This window comes from Hippocampus bargibanti, linkage group LG11, assembly GCF_051943395.1.
Source record: "Hippocampus bargibanti isolate YZ-2025 linkage group LG11, ASM5194339v1, whole genome shotgun sequence".
Taxonomy (NCBI): domain Eukaryota; kingdom Metazoa; phylum Chordata; class Actinopteri; order Syngnathiformes; family Syngnathidae; genus Hippocampus; species Hippocampus bargibanti.
This window is the reverse complement of record NC_142744.1, coordinates 14,737,974-14,763,629: the sequence shown is the minus strand read 5'-3', so window position 1 is coordinate 14,763,629 and position 25,656 is coordinate 14,737,974. Positions and strand designations below refer to the sequence as shown.

At 41.3% G+C, this 25,656-nt stretch overlaps 2 protein-coding genes and 3 non-coding genes across 5 annotated transcripts; 3 read left to right on the top strand and 2 right to left on the bottom strand.

Moving 5' to 3' along the window:
- The first annotated feature begins 1,759 nt into the window (after positions 1-1,759).
- On the top strand, positions 1,760-13,017 carry tada1 (transcriptional adaptor 1). Its single transcript, XM_089008498.1, has 8 exons — positions 1,760-1,862; positions 2,264-2,355; positions 2,447-2,512; positions 2,778-2,872; positions 3,014-3,226; positions 8,988-9,139; positions 9,217-9,373; positions 10,656-13,017. The coding sequence occupies exons 1-8, from the start codon at positions 1,780-1,782 to the stop codon at positions 10,806-10,808; spliced, it is 1,011 nt and encodes a 336-aa protein (XP_088864624.1). The 5' UTR covers positions 1,760-1,779; the 3' UTR covers positions 10,809-13,017.
- A 221-nt stretch (positions 13,018-13,238) lies between these two features.
- Positions 13,239-15,058, bottom strand: LOC148891734 (transcription factor Jun-like). The gene has a single exon (XM_089008500.1). It carries the CDS (start codon positions 14,696-14,698, stop codon positions 13,775-13,777), a length of 924 nt encoding a protein of 307 aa, XP_088864626.1. The 5' UTR covers positions 14,699-15,058; the 3' UTR covers positions 13,239-13,774.
- Positions 15,059-21,417: 6,359 nt separating this feature from the next.
- Positions 21,418-21,489, top strand: trnag-ucc (transfer RNA glycine (anticodon UCC)). The gene has a single exon. It is a non-coding gene; the product is annotated as a tRNA-Gly (tRNA).
- A 440-nt stretch (positions 21,490-21,929) lies between these two features.
- On the top strand, positions 21,930-22,001 carry trnaw-cca (transfer RNA tryptophan (anticodon CCA)). Its single transcript has one exon. It is a non-coding gene; the product is annotated as a tRNA-Trp (tRNA).
- Positions 22,002-25,222: 3,221 nt separating this feature from the next.
- trnap-agg (transfer RNA proline (anticodon AGG)) lies at positions 25,223-25,294 on the bottom strand. The gene has a single exon. It is a non-coding gene; the product is annotated as a tRNA-Pro (tRNA).
- Between the last annotated feature and the right edge of the window lie 362 nt (positions 25,295-25,656).

Sequence of the window (25,656 nt, the reverse complement as noted above, 5' to 3'; positions counted from 1 at the left end):
ATGAGAAGCGATTAAGCTAAAAAAATAGCAACTGGAGAAAAATATGTGTTTGCCATAAGCAGGAAAGAGCTTAACTACAGGCGCAATTCACAAGCTTGGTTGTCTGAACATCCCATAAATACGTGTTTTCCAAAAGGTTTTATAGTGGGATAAAATGTACTGACAAGATATAACACACACATAATCCAAATATTATACTTAAGCATCTGCAATTATTCTGTACACTTGTGTTCTGGCAACAGAATTACACACGTGACAAACATTATTTTCCACAAAGATTTTAAGTCTTTCCATTGGAACAATGAAGATGAGGTCTCTGACATCATATTTTAGGAGAACATCAAGGAATAATAAATCCTGTTTTGTGTATCTCGTTCAGCAGTATGGCCCCAAAACCATTTGCTTGACTACACCAATAATATACATACAGTGAGACCTCAACTTACAAACACCTTGTCTTACAAACTTTTCGTCTTACAAACGTCACATTTATGAAAATGAAACCTTATAATAAGCACTATTTTCATAATACACACCCACCACGGCTGGCAGAGTGATCTTCGGCGGAAGCACATGAACGAACAGCACAATACAATAGCACATTTATTATACATAGAATAAGGTACGTTGTGTGTAGTTGTTTAGGCTTATTTAGTTGAAAAGTATATTTTATGGAAACCCGGGAACGGATTATTCCCATTTTAATGTTTTTTTTAGATACACACTTTTCGCCTTACACACTCTGTCTGGGAACCAATTAAGTTCGTAAGTTGAGGTCTCTCTCTCTCTCTCTCTCTCTCCATTTTAATGGTTTCCTATGGGAAATTATTTTTTGAGATACACACTTTTCGCCTTACACACCCTGTCTGGGAACCAATTAAGTTCGTAAGTTGAGGTCTCACTGTATATATATTTGAACAGCTGGACAGAATGTCAGTCATAAAACACGAGTAGAGGAGATCATTTGAATTTTCCATTATCTTGGAAAAGGCTAACAGAGAGCATCAACACTGATACTTGTATTGTGCACTGGGACGAAAGACATCCAAAACATGTTACTTCTTAGCAGTAAAGGTTTAACATGAATAATAAAGTCCAAAACAGGAAAAGAGGCCAAGAGATGTGTTCTGTGAAAGATTTATATATTCAAAACAGGCAAACTAACAGGAGCACACATTGCATGTGCATAGTGTCACATTGGACCTTTTAAATTCTTAAAAAGTGTATTTTTAACGCAGTATTTTGAAAGCCTAGTTGAATGAGATAATGAGTGAAAGAGAGAGAGAGAGAGAGAGAGAGAGAGAGAGAGAGAGAGAGAGAGAGAGAGAGAGAGAGAGAGAGAGAGAGAGAGAGAGAGAGAGAGAGAGAGAGAGAGAGAGAGAGAGAGAGAGAGAGAGAGAGAGAGAGAGAGAGAGAGAGAGAGAGAGAGACGAGGCGGGGCGGGGCCGACAATGGTATTTTGCTGCTACCTAGTGGTTCGTTAGTTTCATATGTTTTGGGTGTTTTTTGTATACTCGTTTTTTCGTCTCCTACACATTAATGTGAAGCAAATAAAACAACGAGGTGTATTAAATTTATTATTTTTTGAAACAAAATAAAAATACAGCCCATACTGTATATTAGAAATATGAAATGTTCATTTGAATGAATTAAGACAAAAAATAACAAAAATTACGTTTAAGCCACACAGTTATACTTCCGTTTTTACTTTTTTGCCTTTGCAATAAAGTTTTGAGTTCCGCATATCAGTCGCGGGGTGATGACGCAAAGTATAACTCCATGTCCACTATGGCATCTCATGGTAGTGAGCTTGAAATCGCGAAGAAGAATTTAACTGATGCTATTGGCGATAATGTAAAACGGTGAGTAGACACTTACCTTATAGTTACGTGAGACTTTGCTTTGTATGTTTTAGAGATTCAAAATTATTTAGCCATCTCCGAAGTGTGAGTCGGTGCGTGTGCGGCTAGCTTTCACACTGAAGTCGCCACATTGCTTCTTCATTCATGTCGTTTTCAAAATAATAGCAGCCTGAGTTGATTCATTGTCATGCTACTTTATTGTTATGAAACCGGCACCGGTAAATGTAAAAATGTCAAGTTTCTAAATCCCTATAATGTAATTATTTTGCTGTTCAAGTCTCTTCTAACCCGACATGATGAGGCCTCAACAAAAGTACAATTGTAAAATCTCAACATTCCGTTCAAAACCAACGTGATGACAGATTAAGTTACGTGCCTGTTGATTATCTGCCCATATGCAGTTACTGGGCAAACCTGAAACTGTGGTTCAAGCAGAAGATCAGCAAGGAAGATTTTGATATTGAGGCGCGACGTTTGTTGGCACAGGAAAATGGTTTGTACTTTATCAATAAAAATGATGCTTGATGTTGTTTTTCAAAACCAAAACTATTCGACCAGTTTTTACACACATTCTCTCTGTGCAGTTCATGTTCACAATGACTTCCTCTTGGCAATTCTGACACGCTGCCAGATCATTGTCTCCACTCCTGGTTAGTTGAATTAATCATTTGTTTATCATTGGCATGGTTTGTTGGAACCGTTTGATCTGCATACGTACTACGTATGGTTTGAAAAGAAATATGCAGCATCAATTTATGTTCTTGTGACGATGACTCAGATTTGATTTCTATTCCATCTGTTTTTTATGAAACGGGCAGCTTTTGGTTGCACTCATAAGGTTTGCTGGGAAAAAACGGCCACCCGCTGCCACATCTTAAAAATAATGCAGTTTATCTATACTTTTCCTTCCTCCAGAGGGCGTTGGGCAGTTACAGTGGCAAGGTGGCTGTGCTTCAAAGCCAGGCAAACCCAAAGGAAAGAAGAAATGTTCCACTCGACAAAAATTTGATGTGAGCGTTCCATTTTAAAACCATGTACTATATGTTTGGTTACACCCAATGACTAACCGGAGTACTACAAAAATCAGATGAATGACATTTCAGAATAACAAAGTTTTCTCATGGAATCGATACATCCTGTTTGGTCCTCAGCATCGTTTCCAGCCTCATAACCCTCTGAGTGGCGCACAGCCAATCAGCCCACGGGAGACGGTTGATGAGGATGAGGAACTGCGACTCAGTGCCCACACTTGGCTGTTGCCCACACGGGGTCAACTGGAGGCCCGCATGATGGTGACAGCCTTTGAACTGGGTCTGGATAATATCACAGAGGATGCGGTCAGTGCAATGGCCTATGCTGTGGAGGTGAGTTGGAAAGAGATACTGTCACACCTTAAAGGACAACCGACGCCCCCGGACAAGTTGTATTCATAATTTGTAAAATTGCTTCAAATGGCTTCTACTGAGCGTATTATACAAAGATTCCACCGCATATAGCTATATTTTACGTTTTAAGACTCGCGCTGAATATTCCGGAAGTCTTGTTTTTGAGTTGGTGAGGAGTCCTGGCGTCACTGAAGGAACGCCTGTGACCGAGAAAGGACACATTGTAGCAGTCCTTTCATGGTGCCTATGCATTTTGCGGTACTTTGTTTGGTCTGAATAACTTCGTGTTGATCCGTGTTGATGGCGAAATTAGAAGGAAAACACATAAATAACGCGATGGTGACTTGTTCTGTGTTGCACCAAGACTTGTATTGGATATTCGCTGACAAAACTTCCCAGGAAGCAATTTCCACGGAGCTTTGTCGCCATCTTCTGCTTTTTTTGGGTACTGTGAGTACTAACGAGTTTGTCTCTACATTTCTCTCCAGATGCCTCAAAAACACCGGAATAAATTCTTTCATCGATTGCAAACATGTATGCTTTCCTCTTCAGAACTATTTGAATCATATTCATAACTGGATGAGTAACAAGAAAGCATCTTTTCCCAATCTAAAGCCATTGTTTTGATTCTCGAGCAAGGCAAGACGTCTTGGCGTGACACCACGAACAAGGGGGAGGTACCTTCTGAAACTGGCGACTTCCGGTTTCAATTTGTTTGTTTTTTTTCGGAGAATAAGCTTTCTTGTTACACATCCAGTTATGAATATGATTCAAATAGTTCTGAAGAGGAAAGCATACATGTTTGCAATCGATTAAATAATTTCTTCCGTGCCATTTTGACGCAACATCGGGGGGGAAATTGATCACCAAAAAAGCGGCAGAAAATGGCGTCCAACCTTCTGTAAGGAATTAATCACCACAGCCTGATAAATTCCTTCCATGGAGCTTGGTCGCCCTCTTCTGGCTGCTCTTTGGTGCAACACGAAGTTATTCAGACCAAACAAAGTACCGCAAAATGCATAGGCACCATGAAAGGACTGCTACAATGTGTCCTTTCTCGGTCAGAGGCGTTCCTTCAGTGACGTCAGGACTACTCAGCAACTCAAAAACAAGACTTCCGGAATATTCAGCGCGAGTCTTAAAATGTAAAATATAGCTATATGCGGTGGAATCTTATTAAAATACGCTCAGTAGAAGTCATTTGAAGCCATTTTACAAATTATGGACACAACTTGTCCGGAGACGTCGGTTGTCCTTTAAGAATTTTTGTATGGATTCAAATAATTATTGACGAATTCAATGGAACTATTTTCCTGTGATCAAGGACAGTGAAAATTATAAGAGTTGCTGGATTCATCTCTGCTTAAAGGACAACCGACGTCACTTTTTTGTTTTTTAACTGACATCAGGGAAACGTTTTATAGCATCTAAAATATTACATTACAAAATTTACATTGCGCCTTATTCATTCTGGCAGCGCTTTTTTTTATTCCGGATTTCGTGCCACTCGCTAGCGCGAGTGGCTGCGGCTGCTCACCCACAGAAAAAATTATCCAGTGACTGTAAAGTGACCGTGAAAGTTTTGAAAGGCGCTTAGAAATGAAATGTATTAGTATTATTATTAAAGAAATGTTTGGAGGATATTTAAGTATCGAGGCTACACTAGTTTAACTCGGTAGCAAAAACATTTCTTATTGTGAGTGTGCGCTTTTTCACTTGTTTGTTTGGTTTGTGGTTTTTGTGACGATAATCTCCGCTACATTATGAAATGAACATACATTACTTCACAAAAACAATACACCTTGTATTTCCGGTGTGGCTTATGTATGACAACGGATGCACAAAGACGTTCACTGAAATTACAACTTCACAAAAACTATGGTACGTTGTAGAATCTTTTGTCATGTCTTGGTACGTCTGTGTAAGCTCTCAGTCGTACAGGAGTGGTCCATCGATGAGAAGGTTTCTTCAGCCGTCATCTGTACAAAGTGAAGGTTTCGGACGTTTCGCCTCCTATCCAAGAGGCTTCGTCAGCGAACTAAAGTCTGACTGGTCGTATCGGCCCCATTTATATATCCCTAATGTCCAGACCTGGTGGCGCCGGACACAGCTATGATAGGTCCCTACTCTCAGGTTGGGGGGGGCGCGGGACCCCCCCCCTGTGGCCCCACTGATTGTTCCTACATTCCTGACTAACGATTGGCCTATTACACCCACTCCCCCCGGTATCACCTCATCAGCATAACGACCCTCATCAGCATTGCGAATGTTGCCTAACCTGTTTTGCCTGAGCAGGCTATTGTATGAACGATCCAAATTGAACCTCACACCACCAGACCGGTTTAATGAAGGATTTTGTTGTTTTATAAGAATCGCCTCTTTTACCCCCCTTTCAAACCATCTATGTTCTTTCGCTAAGATTTTAACCTCATTGTCGTCAAATGAGTGGTTGCTAGCTTTTAGGTGCAAATGTACTGCCGATTGAGGCCCACTAGTATTATCCCTGCGATGTTGATAAAGTCTTTTTTTGAGAATTTGTTGAGTCTCCCCAATGTACTGCTCTTTACAATTTTCATTCTTACAATGTATGGAATAAACTACATTACTTTGTTTTTCATTTGGTAGCCTATCTTTTGGATGCACTAATTTTTGCCTTAACGTGTTTATCGGTTTGAAATAAGTAGGAATTTTATGTTGCCAAAGGACTCTTTGTAATTTTTCAGAAACTCCTGCAATGTACGGTACTGCTACTCCTCTCCTTTTAGAATCTTGAGAATTATTGGTTTCGTTCGCTATTCTTTCTTTCTGACATTTGTTGAATGACCACTGAGGGTACCCACAGTTAGTGAGTGCTCTCCTGATATGTTTTGACTCCTTTTCTCTACCTTCAGTGCTAGTTGGTATTAGTTTAGCCCTATGCTGGAGGGTTCTGATAACTCCTAGTTTATGTTGTAAAGGGTGGTTAGAGTCAAAAAGTAAGTATTGGTCAGTGTGCGTAGCCTTCCTAAAGACTTCTGTTTTTAGCGCTCTGTCCTCTTTTATAATTACTTTACAATCCAAGAAGGCTAGTTGGTTCTCTTGAATGTCCTCACGAGTAAATTTAATGTTGAAGTCTACAGAGTTGAGATGATCTGTGAAGGATTGAATTTCTTGTTTCTTAATTATGACAAAAGTATCGTCCACATATCTAAACCAGTGTCTAGGTTTTGTCCCTGGGAAGGATGTGAGGGCCTGTTTCTCCATCTCTTCCATGTAAAGATTAGCCACTATGGGTGAAACTGGTGAGCCCATAGCACAACCATGGATTTGTTTATAAAATTTTTCCCGAAATTGAAAATACGTAGTATTAAGGCAGATTTCTAATAATTGGCAGATGTGATCCGGTTTCAGTTTGGTTCTTTCATGCAGAGAAACATCCGCCAGCAGCCTCGTCCTCACCACTGAGACTGCTGCTGGGGTTGGGACAGATGTAAAGAGAGAAGTCACATCGTATGATGCCAAAGTTTCCTCAGGTTCCAATATGAGGTCTTTGATCCTCTCTACAAACCCTGTGGTGTTCTCTACGTGGTATTCTGTGTTACCAACCAACGGAGCTAAAATAGTTTTTAAATATTTGGCTACATTGTATGTAGAGGAGTCAATGCTACAAACAATGGGTCGGAGGGGGAACCCTTCTTTATGTATTTTTGGCAGGCCATAGATACATGGCGTGGCCTCTCCCGGGTATAATCTAAAATACATCTGTTTGTCTATATGTTTTCCCTTCTCTAGTTTTTGGAGACAGTCAATCATTTCTTTCTTGTATCTATTGGAAGGGTCCCTTTTTAGTTGCTCATACGTGTTAGAATCACTGATTAACCTATTTATTTTGTCTTCATAATCCAATGTGTTGAGCAGCACTGTGCATCTGCCCTTGTCTGCTGGCAAAATAGTAATATTTTTGTCTTTTTGTAGAGTAGTTAATGCCTTTCTCTCTTCTAATGTTATGTTGGACGGAGGAAGTTTGGCACTACTGAGAAGAGCTGATATTTTAATGCGTAGATCATCTGCCTCTGCATACGAAAGTTTGTTATTTTTAATAGCCGATTCAGTAGCTGTGATATAATCTATTGTAGGTATAGTTTTAGGAGTCACTGAGAAATTTAAACCTTTGGTAAGTACCGCATTTTCTGTCTCTGAGAGATCTCTGTCTGACAAATTTTTGATCCAATTCTCCCTTGCAAACTGTTCATACCTAATTTTACGCGTGTTTACCAGTAGCTGAGATTGTTTCAGTAAAAGTAATTTTTGAAATTTACCCTTTTGTCTCTCTTTGGTTTTGCTGTGGTGCCTCATATAACCGGATTTAGTAAATTCACACACTTCCTGATAGATTTTGTGGGTAAGATTAGTTTGTAATCGCTGATAATAAGTTTCTATTTCTGACTGTTTGTTTTTTATCTCTATGTTAAGTCTCCTAATTCGCAAATTTAGAATTTTCCTAGTATAATTTTGTTGCATTTTATCGGCTAAGTATCCGGGTTCCAGGGGTGCTTGCTTCAAGCATTTAGGAATTAACCGGCTCTGTCTACATCTAAGATTGAATCTGAGGTGGTTCTTTAAATCAGCTAATTTAAAGGTGGCCTTTTCTAAGTTACGTACCAGCAGAAGGATGTCTCTCCCAAAGTTGGCAGCAATACGTCTGTGTAAGCTCTCAGTCGTACAGGAGTGGTCCATCGATGAGAAGGTTTCTTCAGCCGTCATCTGTACAAAGTGAAGGTTTCGGACGTTTCGCCTCCTATCCAAGAGGCTTCGTCAGCGAACTAAAGTCTGACTGGTCGTATCGGCCCCATTTATATATCCCTAATGTCCAGACCTGGTGGCGCCGGACACAGCTATGATAGGTCCCTACTCTCAGGTTGGGGGGGGCGCGGGACCCCCCCCTATGGCCCCACTGATTGTTCCTACATTCCTGACTAACGATTGGCCTATTACACCCACTCCCCCCGGTATCACCTCATCAGCATAACGACCCTCATCAGCATTGCGAATGTTGCCTAACCTTTATCAACATCGCAGGGATAATACTAGTGGGCCTCAATCGGCAGTACATTTGCACCTAAAAGCTAGCAACCACTCATTTGACGACAATGACGTTAAAATCTTAGCGAAAGAACATAGATGGTTTGAAAGGGGGGTAAAAGAGGCGATTCTTATAAAACAACAAAATCCTTCATTAAACCGGTCTGGTGGTGTGAGGTTCAATTTGGATCGTTCATACAATAGCCTGCTCAGGCAAAACAGGTTAGGCAACATTCGCAATGCTGATGAGGGTCGTTATGCTGATGAGGTGATACCGGGGGGAGTGGGTGTAATAGGCCAATCGTTAGTCAGGAATGTAGGAACAATCAGTGGGGCCACAGGGGGGGGGGTCCCGCGCCCCCCCCAACCTGAGAGTAGGGACCTATCATAGCTGTGTCCGGCGCCACCAGGTCTGGACATTAGGGATATATAAATGGGGCCGATACGACCAGTCAGACTTTAGTTCGCTGACGAAGCCTCTTGGATAGGAGGCGAAACGTCCGAAACCTTCACTTTGTACAGATGACGGCTGAAGAAACCTTCTCATGTCTTGGTATTTGCGAATCGTAACAAATGTAAATGGTTTTAATTGTAATACTTTTCAATGTGTACATTTTGTCCTACTTGTGATTTTGCAAAGACAGAGCAATCCCTCAGTGTCATTTCCGCTTTATTGCAGCACCACTTGAAAGATGTTTTGACCGCTGTGATTTCCCGAAGGAAAGCATACCGGTTACGGGATGGCCATTTCCCTTATGCTTTTGGCAGCGATGTCACACCGCAGCCTTATCTGAAGAACAGCCTTGCTGCTTATCATCAAGTCACTGAATGGTACGAGCATTGCGCTTCATTCTGGTTTGCGTATGTAACACTGGAATTTAAACAGTTTGTTTATTTTCCACATTCAGCCCCCTTCCAAGTGCTTCTCTCCCCGCTGGCCCACCGTCTCAAATCTCGCCAGATGAGGCAGAGCAGCAAGCCGTTCACTTGTTAGCTTGCTCTGGCTCCAGGCTCCACACGGCCCTCCCACCCGTCACCATGTTTGACCTCCTGGAAGCCTTACAGGTCAGATTTCTGCACATATGTCCTTTTCTCATGAAGCTAGTACGGGGTGAATTTTGTATATTGAGATCATCATTCACCAGATGAGGAAGGCAGGAAGGCTGGCGTTAAACACAAAACTTGCAAAATTATAAACGGATCGTACAGATCGAACTTTGCTGCTGTGAAATATAAATTTCTCCACTGCGAGACTAATAAAGGCAAATCCAATCCAATACAGTGCAAGAATGTGATTTTGAAGAACATTATTATCAAAGGCTTTGAAGGACTTTAATAACAGGTGCAAGCCCATTTGTGATGTGAGTCAGGTTAAGTTTACGGACATCTAACTAGTATGAAAATGTTTTCTTTTTATAAAGAACTACGTGAGCACATTCTGACCTAGTTTCCACCATCTTCCCCTATTGGCTCACAGAAATGTGGTGTGACATGCTAAGTGCGCTCTTGCAACAGAAGCCAGCCAGCGCAATGCATTAAATGTTAATTACTACAAATATTGAAACCATGTAGGCTGTCTGTCAGTCTATAAAAGCTGAATGAAAATTATGGGGATATGTCAAAAGTATCCTATCTATGAAAAGGTTTCTCCAGCTGTCATCTGTACTTCTTTGAAGGTGTCGGACGTTTCGCTTCTTATCCAAGAAACTTCGTCAGCAAACTAAAGTCTTACTGGTAGTTCAGGCCCTATATGTATATCCCTACCAGTAAGACTTTAGTTTGCTAACGAAGTTTCTTGGATAAGAAGCGAAACGTCCGACACCTTCAAAGAAGTACAGATGACGGCTGAAGAAACCTTTTCATCGATGGACCACTCCTGTACAACTGAGAGCTTACACAGACAAAAGTATCCTAATTAGTATGCAAATGAGTAACACCTTGACGTTAACTGAGTCACAGCCACTGTTGAATTTGAAGAAAACATGTACACTGTATTCATCTCACAATGCCAGGGCCTGATTCTTAATGATTATGCCGTGAGATATTTAAGTACAATGCAAAATGTAAAATCAAATTTTCACCATAAAGCGACACAAAGCTTCAGCTTTCTAGCCAGCATCACCCTTGAAGTCAACACACGTCATCCAATGTGACTCGAACATTACTTTAGAATTTCCTTTCGAGTTCATGTTTTTTTAATGCAAAGGTATGAACCATCAACCAGTGCAGATAGTGTTTGACCTGAGAATTTCTGCTGCATTACCATTCATTCTGACCTGCCTTTAATCCACTTGCCTAAAATATGTAATTCATGTCTTTATTTTTGGGGAATACTTGTCTCCTCCAGGTTCACCACAGGGTGATGCCCTCGCACACCATGTATTCTCTGAATATGGAGCGTATCCTGTCACGGCTCTGGCATCCTAGCCACGAAGAACTGGAGCAGGACCTTGTGCACAGGCAACGACTTGCTGCTAAAGACAGTGTAATCATCAGCTGATATAACCACACAGTCCACAAATTTGGTAGTGGAATATGAATTTAGCTCTTTGGTGGGAATGGATGGAAAGTCCAAGAGTCCAAGGCGTGCCTCTGATGTGGGAAACCTGTACCTTTGTTGTACAAAAATAGAATCAATGGATCACAATGAGACAAAGCAACACGTGACTCATTGTCAGCTTGATGCTGGCAGATTTCCACTTCCCCACCAGCCTTTTTTAGGAACCAATTGCCACCTGGAGTTGCAGTTCTGTCGTCATAATGGAGTTGAAAGTGTTTACTTTTAGGATTTAGGAGCTTCATTTGATGTTGGGCGCTTGTCATTTTTCAGGGCTGTGGAGCTAATGGCACATATGAGCATTTGATGCCCCCCTGTGGTACAAGTATAGTCTGAGGAGAGCTGTTTCACAAATCCAAAATGTAACCAACAAATGCTCCCACACTAAATTATAACATTTGTTTTGTACATTTGACTTGTGTCTTCAATGATAGATTGCCCTTGGGTGACTACCCCCCCCCCCCCCCAAAAAAAAAGGTTCCAAAATTCCTTTTGTAGTACGTAATTTGAGACACCAAAAGGTTAATACATTGTAGTATCTCAAATTACAGGACATAATTCAAATGGAAACATCAATCAAGATTTTTGAATCAAAAAGTATACTTTGAGGACGTTTACATAAATAAAATAGTTTGTGAAGGAAGACGGATTAGCCAAATCCACATGCCAACATAAATTAACTTGCCTCTTCTCTATGAATGTTGCCAGTTTTCGTGTGTGTGCGTGCTTGCGTGCGCGTGTGCATGGCGCTTCAGCGGTATGTTACACAGTGCCAACGGGGGGTTTAAATGTGTCTTTCGTCCAATTGTTTTCTTTCATTATTCGTTATATGTGCAAAAAAATAAAAACAATATAAGTTTACGTTTTTCACCAATATTTTTTTCTTTCTTAAAATTATGTCAAGGTGACCTTTTTTCCACTGACTTTCTATGGGACAGTGACAACGAAACTCGTCTCTGAGTACCGAAGCCTTTTATCAAATATGACATGTCGCCACTCACTTCCGGTACGCGGACGTCCAATCAGCGATTTCAGCGACTTCCAAGTCGTAAACTTACATTGGTTTTATTTTTTGCACATATAACGAATGATATTCTTCTTTTCCTTTCGGCTTTTCCCTTCAAGGGGTCGCCAAGAGACATTTAAAACCCCCGTTGGCACTGCGTAACATACTGCTGAAGTGTCATGCACACACACACACACACACACACACACACACACACACACACACACACACACACACACACACACACACACACACACACACACACACACACACACACACACACACACACCAGTTGAATGTGATTCACTGTTATGACCGCTTTTCGCCGATGAGATCCTTTAGTTGAAATATGATATCGAACGGAATTGTGGCTTCTTAGACTGACTATTTTGAAATTGTACACCGATTCGTAAATCTGCTGGTTTATATGCAACGAGTTATCTGTAACTGGGAAGTAAAGTCAAATTATTTCTTCACAGCGTGTTCTATTCGACTATTAGTCTACGACTCTACGTTCTAGTCTAACAACAGCATTGGAGTTTATTCACCGTTGTGAAAGGTGAGTTAACCAGTAAAATCCACCCGTTTCTATCGATTTCCTGGGCCTTTGGTGTCGACAAACCGGACATTATAGTTGGTTTAGGCTCAAGTCAGTGTCGACTGACCATGTTCATATGTCATGTTCATACAGTTGGTCCGAGCTCAAGTCACGACCATCCAGTTGGCCCATAGTCTGAGTTTGGTCATGTGACATGTACAAGTTGCGCTCTGATTGGCCCAGAGCCCTGTTGAATTGTGATGTCATTTTCAGTCGACAGTGGCAAAATGGTCTTTTCTCGGGTGGACAATAACAGGTTTTGCTTCTGAATTCATATTCCACGAACGCAGTATTAACCAGAATGCCGTGTTTAGACGAGCATTCTGGCGAGCAATCGAGCGAAATAAGTAGTTGGTGCTAAATTATATGTTTACAAATATAAAAATGCGGTCGAAATTTAAAAATGTTGAGTGTTAAAGAATTTTAGGTCGGCAGGAAAGCTCTCAAAATAATGCTTTTATTTTAACGTTGGTAGTTGCTTTCGTATTTTTCTGCTTTTTGTGTGTGCAAATCTGCAGTCAAAATTAAAAATGTTCAAGTGTCATGAACTAATTTGTCTTTTTATACTTGGTGTAAAAAAGCTCTCAAAATAATGCTGTCATTTTAATGTTGCGAGTTCCTTGAGTATTTTTTCTTGTTTGTGTGTGTGTTGGTCGTGTAGTTCACAGATTATTATAAATTGTTTATAATTTAAAACGTTTCTGACCCAGTTATTCCATTCATTTCAAGTCTAGTATAAAACATTTATGAAGAACGCACAAAAGCACAGTTGAGTTCAAAAATTTATTTTGTCATCTGTACAATTGTGAAGTGCTCAAAAATTGCGTACAAATATTCAATGTCTAACATTAGTTACACCTGACCTGCATCCCAAAAGTTGCATACATGTGAGGATTAAGAGTAAGTAAGGCAGGTAAAGTCAGTAAACGATTCACACCTGAGTGCGTCAAAGGTTAGACCATGTTAGTGTTACTGTACAAGTGCATCTAATGTGTTATTTATTGCAGCATGTTTGACATCATAGCATCATATTGGCTGAGTAAAGGGTTTGCGGATGCTTCCACATCAGCACTGGATGGAGTCTAAAAACACTAAGAACCCTCTTAAAGGATGTCTGTAACAGTATGATGTCAAATATCATCTGCGTGTGGCCCAGGTTCTGCGTCATTCACCATTACAATTCAGCGTGTTTACAGAAAAGCTGGAAGGAGAAAGTGCCCGAGTCGCCGATCATTTGGACGTCTCCACTCTGAGATATTTGGTCCCCTAAGACATGTCCCATCATGCGGCACACTTGCCGGGAGTCTAGAACGCCTGAAGCTGCTGCGTCAAGATGAGCTGACAGCCGCTGTTGACATGGTCCATGACCTTTTGTTTGAGTAGAGCCAGCTCGTCCCGCAGGATGTTGGCAGACGATATCAACTCTGTATGCTGGCTCTTGAGATTTTTCACTCTGTCCTCCAGACGAGATATCCTCTCCAACTTCCGTTTCCGGCATTTGGACGCGGCCACCCGGTTCCTCATCCTCTTCCTTTCTGCTTTGATACGCTCCTGACTTTCCATGTTGATGGGAGAGAGCGGCGGCGTCTCGCCGGGCATCTCAGGCACAGTCTGTGGCTCCTCCTTCAGGGCACGAAGCCTCGATTGCGGTGCCTGAGCTGGTGGGGGCGCTGGGTAGCAGGCGGTGGGTGCGGGTCTGTCATCTGAGCCCAGCACGGGCCGGTTGAAATTAGCCAAATTTGTGTATTCGGGGGGTTCCGTGGGGCGCACCGTGCAGCTGTAAGTGTTCTCGCCGGCGTCGGACGCGGAAGAACCGGATGCGATTCCGGTGGCCTGCGGCAGCTCGGGGTGGGCGGCGCTCATCTGCTGGTAGTGGAGCTCAGCCAGCGCCTTCGCGAAGCCCTCGGCAAAGCCCTCCTGCTCGTCGGTGATATTCTTGGGACAGATGAATTGTGTCGGGGTGGGGGTGGTCAGGCCCGTACACGACTGTATGATTAACCTCTCGAGCTCCGGAGAGGCCAGCTTCAACAGACCCACATCGGGCGAAGTGAGAATGTCCAGGGCCTTTGTGCCCAGCTGGGGTTTGAAGTTTCGAGGATCGTTTAGATTCAGAGTCAGAGATTGTTTGAGGGCTTTTGTGTTGAAGCCGAAAACCCGCGCCCCGTCCTGGTGAGGGTTCGGGGCGTTCACGGCGTCGTCGTAGAACGTCGCTTCCATTTTCCCGGACATTAAGTTGTGTCACTTTACGAGATGACTTCTCACCTTGAAAACGGTCCGCTGTTTACATATGACTTTCTATCTCCCAGCCTTGTGACAGAGGAGTTCGCCTTTTGTTTGAGTTCGAACCACTTGACAACTTGGCGTCCCGAGAAAACTTTTCTCTCCCGTCCCGCACGGTCGTCGTTTCAAAAAATAGAAAGAAAGAAACGGGCGTCGTTTCGCCGCCACCAACAACAAAATGTCCGACAAAATAATCCTCTTTTGATTGATGCTCCTCCTACAACAGAGAAAACAGTGCCTGATTTGGGATAGTACTTTCTATCACTTCCAACGTGGAGACGAACTTTATCCACCTCTGAGCTCCAGCTCCTCTGAAAATAACGATGATGTCAGTACGAAGCATTTCGATTGGCTGGAGCGTATTCGCCGGGTGGGGTCTATCCACTGACATGGGGGTTGCTCCGACAACAGGCTATGTCCCCGCCCGCCGCGATGCTTCATGGGATTAGGTAATGCAGACGGTGGAGCAATGGACTCTGGGATTACGTATGTGTTTTTGAATAATTAGTTACCCGCTCAATCGTTAATGAAACGCTTCTTAATGAAGCATAGCAAGGCAAGTTAGCCTTTCATAGGTACATATTTGAAAAAAAATCTGAAAAATATGTTGGGTTCTTAACATCTTTATGACACACTGACTGGGATGTAGCTACATTTTTTCCTGACAAATACGTGGCCATTTTACTTCTTCTGTCAAAACTGGAACTCGAGTTTTACTCACATCCAAAACTACAGGGACATTCTTAAAAAGGCGTGTTCACGTTGATTTTTATCACAAAGCCGTTATGGGGCAGGTTGCATTGGACAAAGTACATAAATGAAAAAGGGGTGCAATGGTAACATTTTGTTTGGGGGTAGAAATACAAAATCATTTATGAAAACTGGAAGAAATGCAATATTTGAAATGAATGGACAAATAATGGCATTTGCTCATTGTGGAATATGCATTTCCTCCCCTTTACATTTGACTACGCAGCGCTGCTGATTTGAATGGGAAAAGAGTCAGTGTTCTGTCAAAGTTTAAATGTTCCAACCCAGAAGAGTTGCAACAGTGTTTCTTGTTCTCAATTTCCCTACTCTGCTTCAACACTCTTCAGAAGATACCCCCCCCCCCACCCCCGCATACATGCCAGCTGCTTCTGACTAGTTCCCCAATCATTAGATGGGAGGCCTCACAGTAAGGCAGGAGGAGGGACAGTCCAGGGTGTATTGGAACAAAAACAGAGACGCCACTATGGATGGACGCATGTGCTGATCTATCAGCTCAGCAAAGTTTTGATTACTTCTAAGCACCGAGCAGAGGAGCAGACACACAGCAAGTAGTGAGAGACAGATGAAATTTCAAACAGTGTCTGTGCTATGTTTGTCGAAGACCATCTGTTTCTTCCTGTCTTGCTGCTTGATTTCTGCGTAAACTATTTCACGTGTTTGCCCATGGTCCAAACACAGACGGTGCTGTTTCCTTTTTCAATCTGAGAAAAGAACACAATGCTGTTAAAATAGGATGCAACGAGGAAGTCCTGATATGTCTTCATTTGTAACAAAACAGTGGTAGTTTCACATTTCTGCTTTTATTTGACAAAAGTGGCATATAATGACAACATTCATATTATCATTTTGTTGGTGTATTCATATTGGAGGATTTTAACATTTTATACACTTATACACTTACACACTTATACACACACTTTATAAACTTTCCAACCTTGCCATGTTTCCATATTGAGAAAAAAGGAAGAATCGAGAATTTCACATTTGTTCTCTGCTTCGGGGTCTACCTTAGATGAGCATCTGGATTTGTTCTGCTCTTTAAACTATTGCTGAACTCTCCATCTGACCTTCGGTTATGACCTTTGCTAATCTCAAATTGTTAGAGGTTGAAATACTTGAAAGAACACATGCTGGACATGTCACATTGATATATACGCGTGCACACACACGCACGCGCACACACACACACGCACACACACACACACACACACACACACACACACACACACACACACACACACACACACACACACACACACACACACACACACACACACACACACACACACACACTTTACGTCACAACAACTTTACAAACATTTAGTAGGCCAGAATCACATATAACAGAGGTCACCAAACTACGGCCCAAGGGCCGTGTCCGGCCCGTCAGCACATTAGGCCCGGCCCCCTGAACAATACCAGAGATGCTATCAGATTGTTTTCCTATTTGGCCTCCAGAAAAATAACAAATGCTTTTACAAGTCAAAGGTCGGTTTTCGATCATTATCTGTTCCTATTTTAATCAATGTAATCAATGTATGTTGTTTATAATCGCGATTGAACAATACAAACACGCCTGCTCACAATAGAACGCTAAAAGAGTCGGTCACAATGCGACGCGACACAAGAAAGTGACGTATGAGGAAGTGGAGGGGAGTCCGGTGGTACATTAAGGTGCGCTCAGTTTGGCGCTCTATTTGGTCCCGGGCCCGTTTTCTCTAAACCTTCCTGTCAAAGAGAGAACGGAATAATGGCGAAAAGGTTAGGTAATAGAAAAATTGATTCAGAATGCAGGGTAATTAACCTGCAGTGGACAAACGGTTATTTTTATGTTCAATGCAAAGAAAAGACTGTTTGTCTCATCTGTCAAGAGGCGGTGACGGTATTCAAAGAATACAATCTTCGCCGACACTATGAATCCCGTCACAAAGACAAGTACGATAGCTTGCAAGGCCAAATACGAGCAGACAAACTCTCAAAGCGAAAAGTGGACTACTATCTCAGCAGAATACATTTGTACGCCAAGCTCAGCTGAACAAGGCATCCGTTCGGGCCAGCCTTCGGGTTGCTAAACTGAAAGCAAGCAGCGGTAAGCCTTTCACGGACGGAGAGTTTGTTAAGAAATGTATGGATGCTGTCGCGGAGGAGTTGTGTCCCGAGAAGAAAGATGCATATAATGCCGTCGGTCTGTCGGCGAGTACAATCACCAGACGCGGTGAAGAAATCGGGATGAATGTATATGCCCAGCTGCGGCAGAAGACGAAAGAATGTGACTTTTTTCATTAGCACTGGATGAGAGCACGGGTGTGCAAGACACAGCGGAACTGCTCATTTTTATTTGTGGAGTTAGCGCAAACTTTGAGATATGAGAAGTGGGGCCTGAGTTACAGAACTGTGATGGTCTGAAAGACGCATTCAAGCCCAACAGTCTCATTGACTTCTATGCCGCCCTCCCAAACGACACATATCCAAACATCAAACAACACGCAATGAAAATGTCCACAGTTTTTGGCAGCACGTAGATCTGCGTGAACAGCTTTTCTCGCATGAAACTGCTGAAATCTCCGATGAGATCAAGATTGACAGAAGAACATTTGCAACTAGAGTGGAACCTGATACTCAACTAGACTACCCGCCAGATGCTCACTCACTGTTCACACTGATGAACATACATAGGTAAGCTCACTTTTCTGACTTGAATGAGTCATTCTGAGCATAAACAAATATAATCATAATAAAATCTACTGGGATAAACTCCATCTTTACAGCCATACTGGTAGTGAAATGTATTGTACTGTGTAGGTGCTGTATCACTTAGTTCACGTTCTCAACCTGCTTCCTTTGTGGTTTTCACAGGGGAGTTGAGAGAGAGCTGCAATCAGCGGTGTCTATAGGGCTACTGGAACCTACAAAAGGATTGTAAGGAAGGAACACAAGAACTTTAAGAGACTGCTCATATGTGTCAGAGAGAATTTGCTGTGACAACTGAGCTGAACTTTTATCTGTTAAGATTGTGCATGGCACAACAGAAAGTTAATGTTCCATGGCTTTTTTTCTATGAAGAACCTAGAGAGTTATTTAGTTATTATTAATTTCATAAATAATGTTATTTACAGTAAAGTCTCGTTATATCGATATCGGATACATCGATAGTCCCGGTTATATCGATACTATTTCTATGCACGCACGGAGAAAATTACATGCAAACAGGTTCGGATATATCGATAGTCCCGGTTATATCGATATTTTTTCGGACTCCCTTGAATATCGATATAACGAGACTTTACTGTATTTCCTTTTTTTAAATGTGTTATTTAGTTCTTATTTATTCATTAATAGTGTTATTATTTGTTTCCTGACTTTTTTTTCTGTAAAGACCTGGAAACCTGGAAAGGGTTATTTGGTTATGTGTGGCTTTCTGGAAAACAATAGTTTTAAGCTCCCCTACGATCGTTGCACTTTTTCTGTTACGAACTGACACCTGCCCCCCATCACAGAAGGGAAAAGTTATGTGGCCCTCACAGGAAAAAGTTTGGGGACCCATGACATATAATATAGGAAAAAAAGAACATTTGCATCTCATGTCTGAGTTAACTAAATATGTCAGCAAAGGATTACGTTTTAAATTGAGATTGTAACATTTCCACTGAGTGAGTCTTTTTTTGTTGTTTTTTTTTTTTTGTTGACATGTCTCATTGTGGTCATTTGACATGGCCTTTCTGTGTTACAGAATGTCTCCTCCTCCTCCAGATGGACCGTATGGCGAAGGGTCATGGCGCTGACACACAGCTCTGGGAAAAGATGAGGCAGAGGTGACCTGATGTATTCAAGGTTTAGCTTTTCAAAAACATTAGAACACAGCTGTCATCCTCCATCAGCTGGCACATAATTATGTTTATCGTGCATAAGATTAAGTTTGTTAAAAGTATTCGTTGAGTATGACTTACAAGATTATCATTGCAGACTAATCTGTGCAGAAAAATCATTGTTATTGGTGAGATAGGTCCGAGTAGGGTTGAACCCATTATCTTTTATCAATTTGTAAGATTTGTGTTAATGTAAGCATACTGAAAATATAGTATTCCATTTCTGTATCATGAACCTCACCTAATGGAAATTAGTGAGTGTATCACGCAAGTCTACAGGTGTAGGCAGTGGGCAGGTCTGTTTGATCTGTGATGGGGTTAGGCGTCCCAGCCTGTCTAAGTGAGCATGCCACATAGACAGTAGGTTATTGTAGGGCTTGTCTACCTACACATATAAAGCCTGGAGCCAGCAGATTGCGTGGAGGAAACCACTAGACTGGTTTAACGGGCATGAAGGTGGGCCCAGCAAAGCGTTGTGGAGAGCAAGTAGGGCACCGTGAGAAACGTAGAACACTGTGGTCATCCACCGCATCCTGACCCATCCCCAGTCTCTTGACTCTGTCTTGCCACTGAATTCAGATGGGCTGGGACAAGAGAGAGTGAGGCAGATGACATTGCGACATCTTCACCAACCCCCATTCCAGTGAAGATGGTCATCTCTTGCCGAAGAGGACGAACACCACGGGTGTAAACTGTATGCAGGCAAGCATGCACATTCACACCCTCTTACACAAGTCCAAAGTCACATTTTTTCTTCTTCTTATTTTTGTCCCAAATCCAGTTATCATCCAATCAGTACAGTACTAAGTACCAAGTACTGTCAGTATTTGGTAGTTGGCCGAGTGGAATTTGCATTTAAAAATTGATGATGGAAATTATGGACAATACATTTGAATGCCAATTGAGTTATTGTTTCTTCATTTGTGTGTTTGTTTGTTTTTAATTCCAGGAAATGTCTGCCAATTTCATGAATTTAAATTAATAAACAAGCAATATGTCATTCGGTACAATGTTCTGGCACTGCAACAAAGCACAGCAATAATAAAAAAACAGTTCTTACATTAATATGTTTCTCACGGGGAATCAATTTGAGCATAATTAACTTAGCTTTCTATCATTATTTATCTTGTGCCTTTTTTCCAACTTGTTTACTGAGTCACCACTTTCATCTGCTGGCTGGACATTAAACACAATTATTAATGCACCCTATGTTATTTATTTTCACAAAAGAGAGTCATATTTACACAACGTGTGCTTAAGATTGAAGATGCTGAATAATATTTTGCTTGGTCAAGTTGTCAGCCCTCTCATCTCTCCTGAACCTGTTCTTATAACGCCAGAGAATGGTGAGCCTTTAAGTCACGTACACTAAAAATATGACATTAGTGTTTGCACGAGGCCGCACCTGTCAAGCCGACTTCCAAAGACGTGGGCAGCCGTCAGTTACTGTGTCTGATCTGCTGGCTTCTTGAAAGTGTAGAGACGGCCTGCTCAGCATACGTCATCAGCTCAACTGCACCAAACAAACCTGCCGTAGCCCAACTCTTCCTATGAGCTCATGGATAGCCTGAAAGTACACATGATTATATTTTCAGGGTTATTTTACATTTTCATTCCTGCGTTGGAGGGAGTTGCAAAAATAAGGCCTACATGGGAAAGGTTGTTCAACCTGATCACTGCCATCAACTGTAAGTTGAAACATAATAATTTCCCTCCCAATTAGTTAGATTAATTCTTTATGAAATATTAGCATGGTAAGTCAACCTTCTCAATAGATATGCATAAAAAACATCTGTAGCAGCTTTTAGCCCGATGCCTTATTTAACACCAAAGAGATAACCAGGCCCTCATCAACGTTTTGGGGACATTGTCATTCATCACCACGATACCTTGGGGGGAAAAAGTTCGTTCTTGTTGGGGGAGGAATAGAAACGCCAGGCGCCTGTGGCTGCAATGCACACGTTTGGGCTGAATCACCATTTTTTGTTTGTTCTTCTGTCATATAAGAAAAAATCAGACGACTATTTCTAAGCGTTGGTGGTATAGTGGTGAGCATAGCTGCCTTCCAAGCAGTTGACCCGGGTTCGATTCCCGGCCAACGCAGCTCTTTTTTTTTAGACCCAACACACATTTTTATTTGTAGCCAACATATCTTATTTTTTTTATTTGTAGCCGTAACTTTGCCACTATTTCTTCACTAAACTAAATCGTCAATTATGCGTGATGCAATATTATCAATTAATATTCCGATGCGCGAGTCCGTAAAACTAATCCGTCAACAGAGTTGTGCCGGGCAGTGTTACTTAAATAAAAATATATACAAATTCCATCACATTACTTTTACTTACTTTACTCTTCAATCCAATGCTGATCACTGTCATTTAATGTATAGCAATTGCAACTACATCAGAAAGAATTGTATAAAAGCAAAGGCTTTAAATGTACTAGTGTATAACAAAAGCGAAACGGAAGCAAAAGATACACACCGTTGCTCCCTTGACAGTTTCTATAAAATGATTTTTCAACCGACGGCAGTTCAGTGCGACCTCGTGGCGCAACGGTAGCGCGTCTGACTCCAGATCAGAAGGTTGCGTGTTCAAATCACGTCGGGGTCAGTTTTTATGGGTAGAAAAGTAAATTCCGACATTTATTTATTTATTTTATTTTAAACGTTAGCCATTTTCTACTTTTCACACGACATTACCCGTCGAAGGAAACATTGGCATACGGAGACACACCCATTGCCAACCTATGTATGATGATTGAATTGGTCATCTATTTTATCTCGTCCAAAATATTTATCTACAACAATTTATTGCAATTATGACTTGACAATTATAAGAGTGCGGTGTCTTTAAATAGCACAGAACGATTATGTATTAATTCACGTATTATCACCAGTGGGTGAAAGTCAGGGATGGGAATTACCACTACCTTTAAAGGACAACCGACACCACTTTTTTGTTTCCTAACTGACATCAGAAAAACGTCATATAGCATTTAAAATACCCAAAACACACAGTGTGATATTTTTAGTCAAATGCAAAACACCAATAAAAATGACTTAAAATGTCTAAAAACTGCTTCAAATTGAAACAGGAAGTGGCCAGTTTCAGAAGGCCCCGCCCCCTTGTTCGTGGTGTCACGCCAAGACGTTTTGCCTTGCTCGAGAATCAAAACAATGGCTTCACATTCGGAGAAGATGCTTTCTTGTTACTCATCCAGTTATCAATATGATTCAAATAGTTCTGAAGAGGAAATCATCCATGTTTGCAATCGATGAAAGAATTTATTCTGTGTCATTTTGATGCATCTGGAGAGAAATGTAGTGACAAACTCTTTAGTAGTACCCAAAAAAGGTAGAAGATGGCGACAAAACTCTGTGGAAATTGTCTCCTGGGAAGTTTTGTCAGCGAATATCAAATAGTAGTCTTCGTGCAACACACAACGATTCAGCATCGCATTATTTATGTGTTTTCCTTCTAATTTCGCCATCAACACGAATCAACACGAAGTTTTCAGATCAAACAAAGTACAGTAAAGTCTCGTTATATCGATATTCTCGGGAGTTAGAAAAAAATGTCGATATAACCGTGCTGTCGATATAACCGTGCTGTCGATATATCCGTCCGGCGCTGAACTGCATTAAAAGGGGGAGGGGCAACACGTAAACGGGGGATCTTTGATATGGCATGTCATTTTATCATTGGGTTCATTGATTGGATTGGATTGGATTGGATTGGATTGGATTGGATTGGATTGGATTGGATTGGATTTGCCTTTATTAGTCTCACAGTGGAGAAATTTACATTTCACAGCAGCAAAGTGATGAAAGAAATGAAAGTAGAAAAACAAAATACATGAGCTGCTGGAAAGGCAGCCACTCTCGGGGCGCCGTCTTGAAGTCAAAAGAACAAAAAAACTAAATAACAAATTGCGTATCTAACATGCTTTTTCTACAGTAGTGAAGTGAAAAATAAATTTGTGCATAAAATAAAAACGTCTTTACACTTTACAAGGACTACTGTATTTCTTTTCAAAAATGCAACCAATGCAAAATCCTCACGTTCTATTCACACGGAACCACGGAAAAAAACAGTGATTGTTGCAAGCGCTAAAGATATCTGAATGCTACGCAATTAAATACATGGATGAAAAACCAAAACTGCAATGTTTACATTACTTACGTTGATGAAGTGTTTGGTCTGAGAACCGTGTTGCGTCCAAAAGCCGCCAGATGAGGGCATCCAAGCGCCATATAAGAAACGGAGGTGGCCATTGGAGCTCGCCATTTTGTGCCTCTTTTTTTTGGTTGAGAGATGTTCCACCAATGTTGCCTCAAAATGGCACATATAATTCTTTAATCGATTGCAAACATATATGCCATTGTTGTCGCCATTGTTGAAGACGGTAGAAAATGTCGTCTGCTACACGGGAGCTGGTCACTTAACAAACTCACGTGACCAAGTCACGTGACCAAGTCGACCAATGGCGCGACCGATACAGATTTCAATAATGGTGGTACTGTATAGAAACCCCTAAGCAAATATCGATTCACCGTAAGTATCTTTTGTATCCATATAAACATAGCAAAATGGCCGGCGGGAGATGAAAAAGAGAACCATAGTAACCGGATTATCGTAAAAACCACGAATCGTACTAAACAGAACTAATTATACATAAAAAGACTAGAGATGTGCACGGGAAATGAAAATAGTGTCGTAATAAGCAGTATTATCAATATAAACGATATTGATATAACGAGACTTTACTGTACCGCAAAATGTATTGTGGTGATTAATCAGAATCAGAATCAGAATACCTTTATTCCGGGGATCTAGCTATATGCGGTGGAATCTTTGTAAAATACGCTCAGTAGAAGTCATTTGAAGAGATTTTACAAATTATGGACACAACTTGTCCGGGGGCGTCGGTTGTCCTTTAAATTGACTCGGGCTTACTGCGAATGAAGCACACAACATTTAAAGGACAACCGACACCATTTTTTGTTTCCTAACTAAGAAAAAACGTTTTATATAGCATCTAAAATACCCAAAACACGCAGGCTGATATTTTGTCAAATGAAAACCACCAATAAAAATGAGTTAAAGTGTCCCAAAACTACTTCAAAATGACCTCAGAAAGTTTCAGTTTCTGAAGGTCCCGCCCCCTTGTTCGTGACGTCACGTCAAGACATCTTGCCTTGCTCGAGAATCAAAACAATGGCTTCAGATTTGGAGAAGATGCTTTCTTGTTTCTCATCCAATTATGAATATGATTCAAATAGACCTGAACAGGAAAGCATAAATGTTTGCAATTGATTAAAAAAGTCCTTCCGTGTCATTTTGAGGCGCCTGGACTGCAATGTAGCATCCCAGAAAAAGCACAAGATGGCACCCAAGCTCCGTTGGAAATAGGCTGATTTTTCTGTTGGGAATTTGTGTCAGGTAGTATCAAATTCGGAGTAGTCTTGGTGCAACACACAACGATTCACCATCGCGTTATTTATGTGTTTCCCTTCTAATTTCGCCATCAACACGGATCAACACGAAGTTTTCAGACCAAACAAAGTACCCAAAATGCATTGTGTGTCGCTTTCTCAGTCAGTGACGATTCCAACTATCGTCACCAACTCAAAAACAAGACTTCCTGAATATTCAGCGCAAGTCTTAAACCGTAAAATATAGCTATATGTGGTGGAATCTTTGTAAATTACGCTCAGTGGAAGTCATTTGTAGTGATTTTTCCAAATTATAGACACAACTTGTCCAAAGGCGTCGGTTGTCCTTTAAAACAGTGTGGTCTTATGTCAGAAACAGTTAAGGAAAAAAACAACGGGCTCGTCCGGGATTTGAACCCGGGACCTCTCGCACCCTAAGCGAGAATCATACCCCTAGACCAACGAGCCAAGCAGTATGAATTGCCAACTACAAGCCTGAAAACTAAAACACAAGGGAACTTCCAAAACCAAATGTAAATGTAATTCATATTAACCCAGGCAATTCCGTTCTCTCTGTATTTGAATCGATGTGCATTGACATCAGTTTCGGAGACTAAACAACTAGTTTCTTTCCGTCAGTATCATTATCTCTATTTTCAATTTCATCTTACGCGATAATAGTTACTATGTTGTTATAAATGACGTTCATGTGCACACGGAGATAGTTGTACAGTACTATATTCAGCACATTTTCTTTTGACGCCATGTACGGGTTTTATCTGTATGTCATGTGACTCTCCCTACGTAGCCATCTTGTGGTAAGGGGGGAT

Bases quoted from the DNA above. Each gene is read 5' to 3' on its own strand.
- tada1 (XM_089008498.1), top strand. From the start codon at position 1,780: ATGTCCACTATGGCATCTCATGGTAGTGAGCTTGAAATCGCGAAGAAG. The intron at 2,356-2,446 runs GTTTGTACTTTA...CTCTCTGTGCAG, and splicing joins TTTGTTGGCACAGGAAAATG to TTCATGTTCACAATGACTTC. The intron at 9,140-9,216 runs GTACGAGCATTG...TTCCACATTCAG, and splicing joins TATCATCAAGTCACTGAATG to CCCCCTTCCAAGTGCTTCTC.
- LOC148891734 (XM_089008500.1), bottom strand. From the start codon at position 14,698: ATGTCCGGGAAAATGGAAGCGACGTTCTACGACGACGCCGTGAACGCC.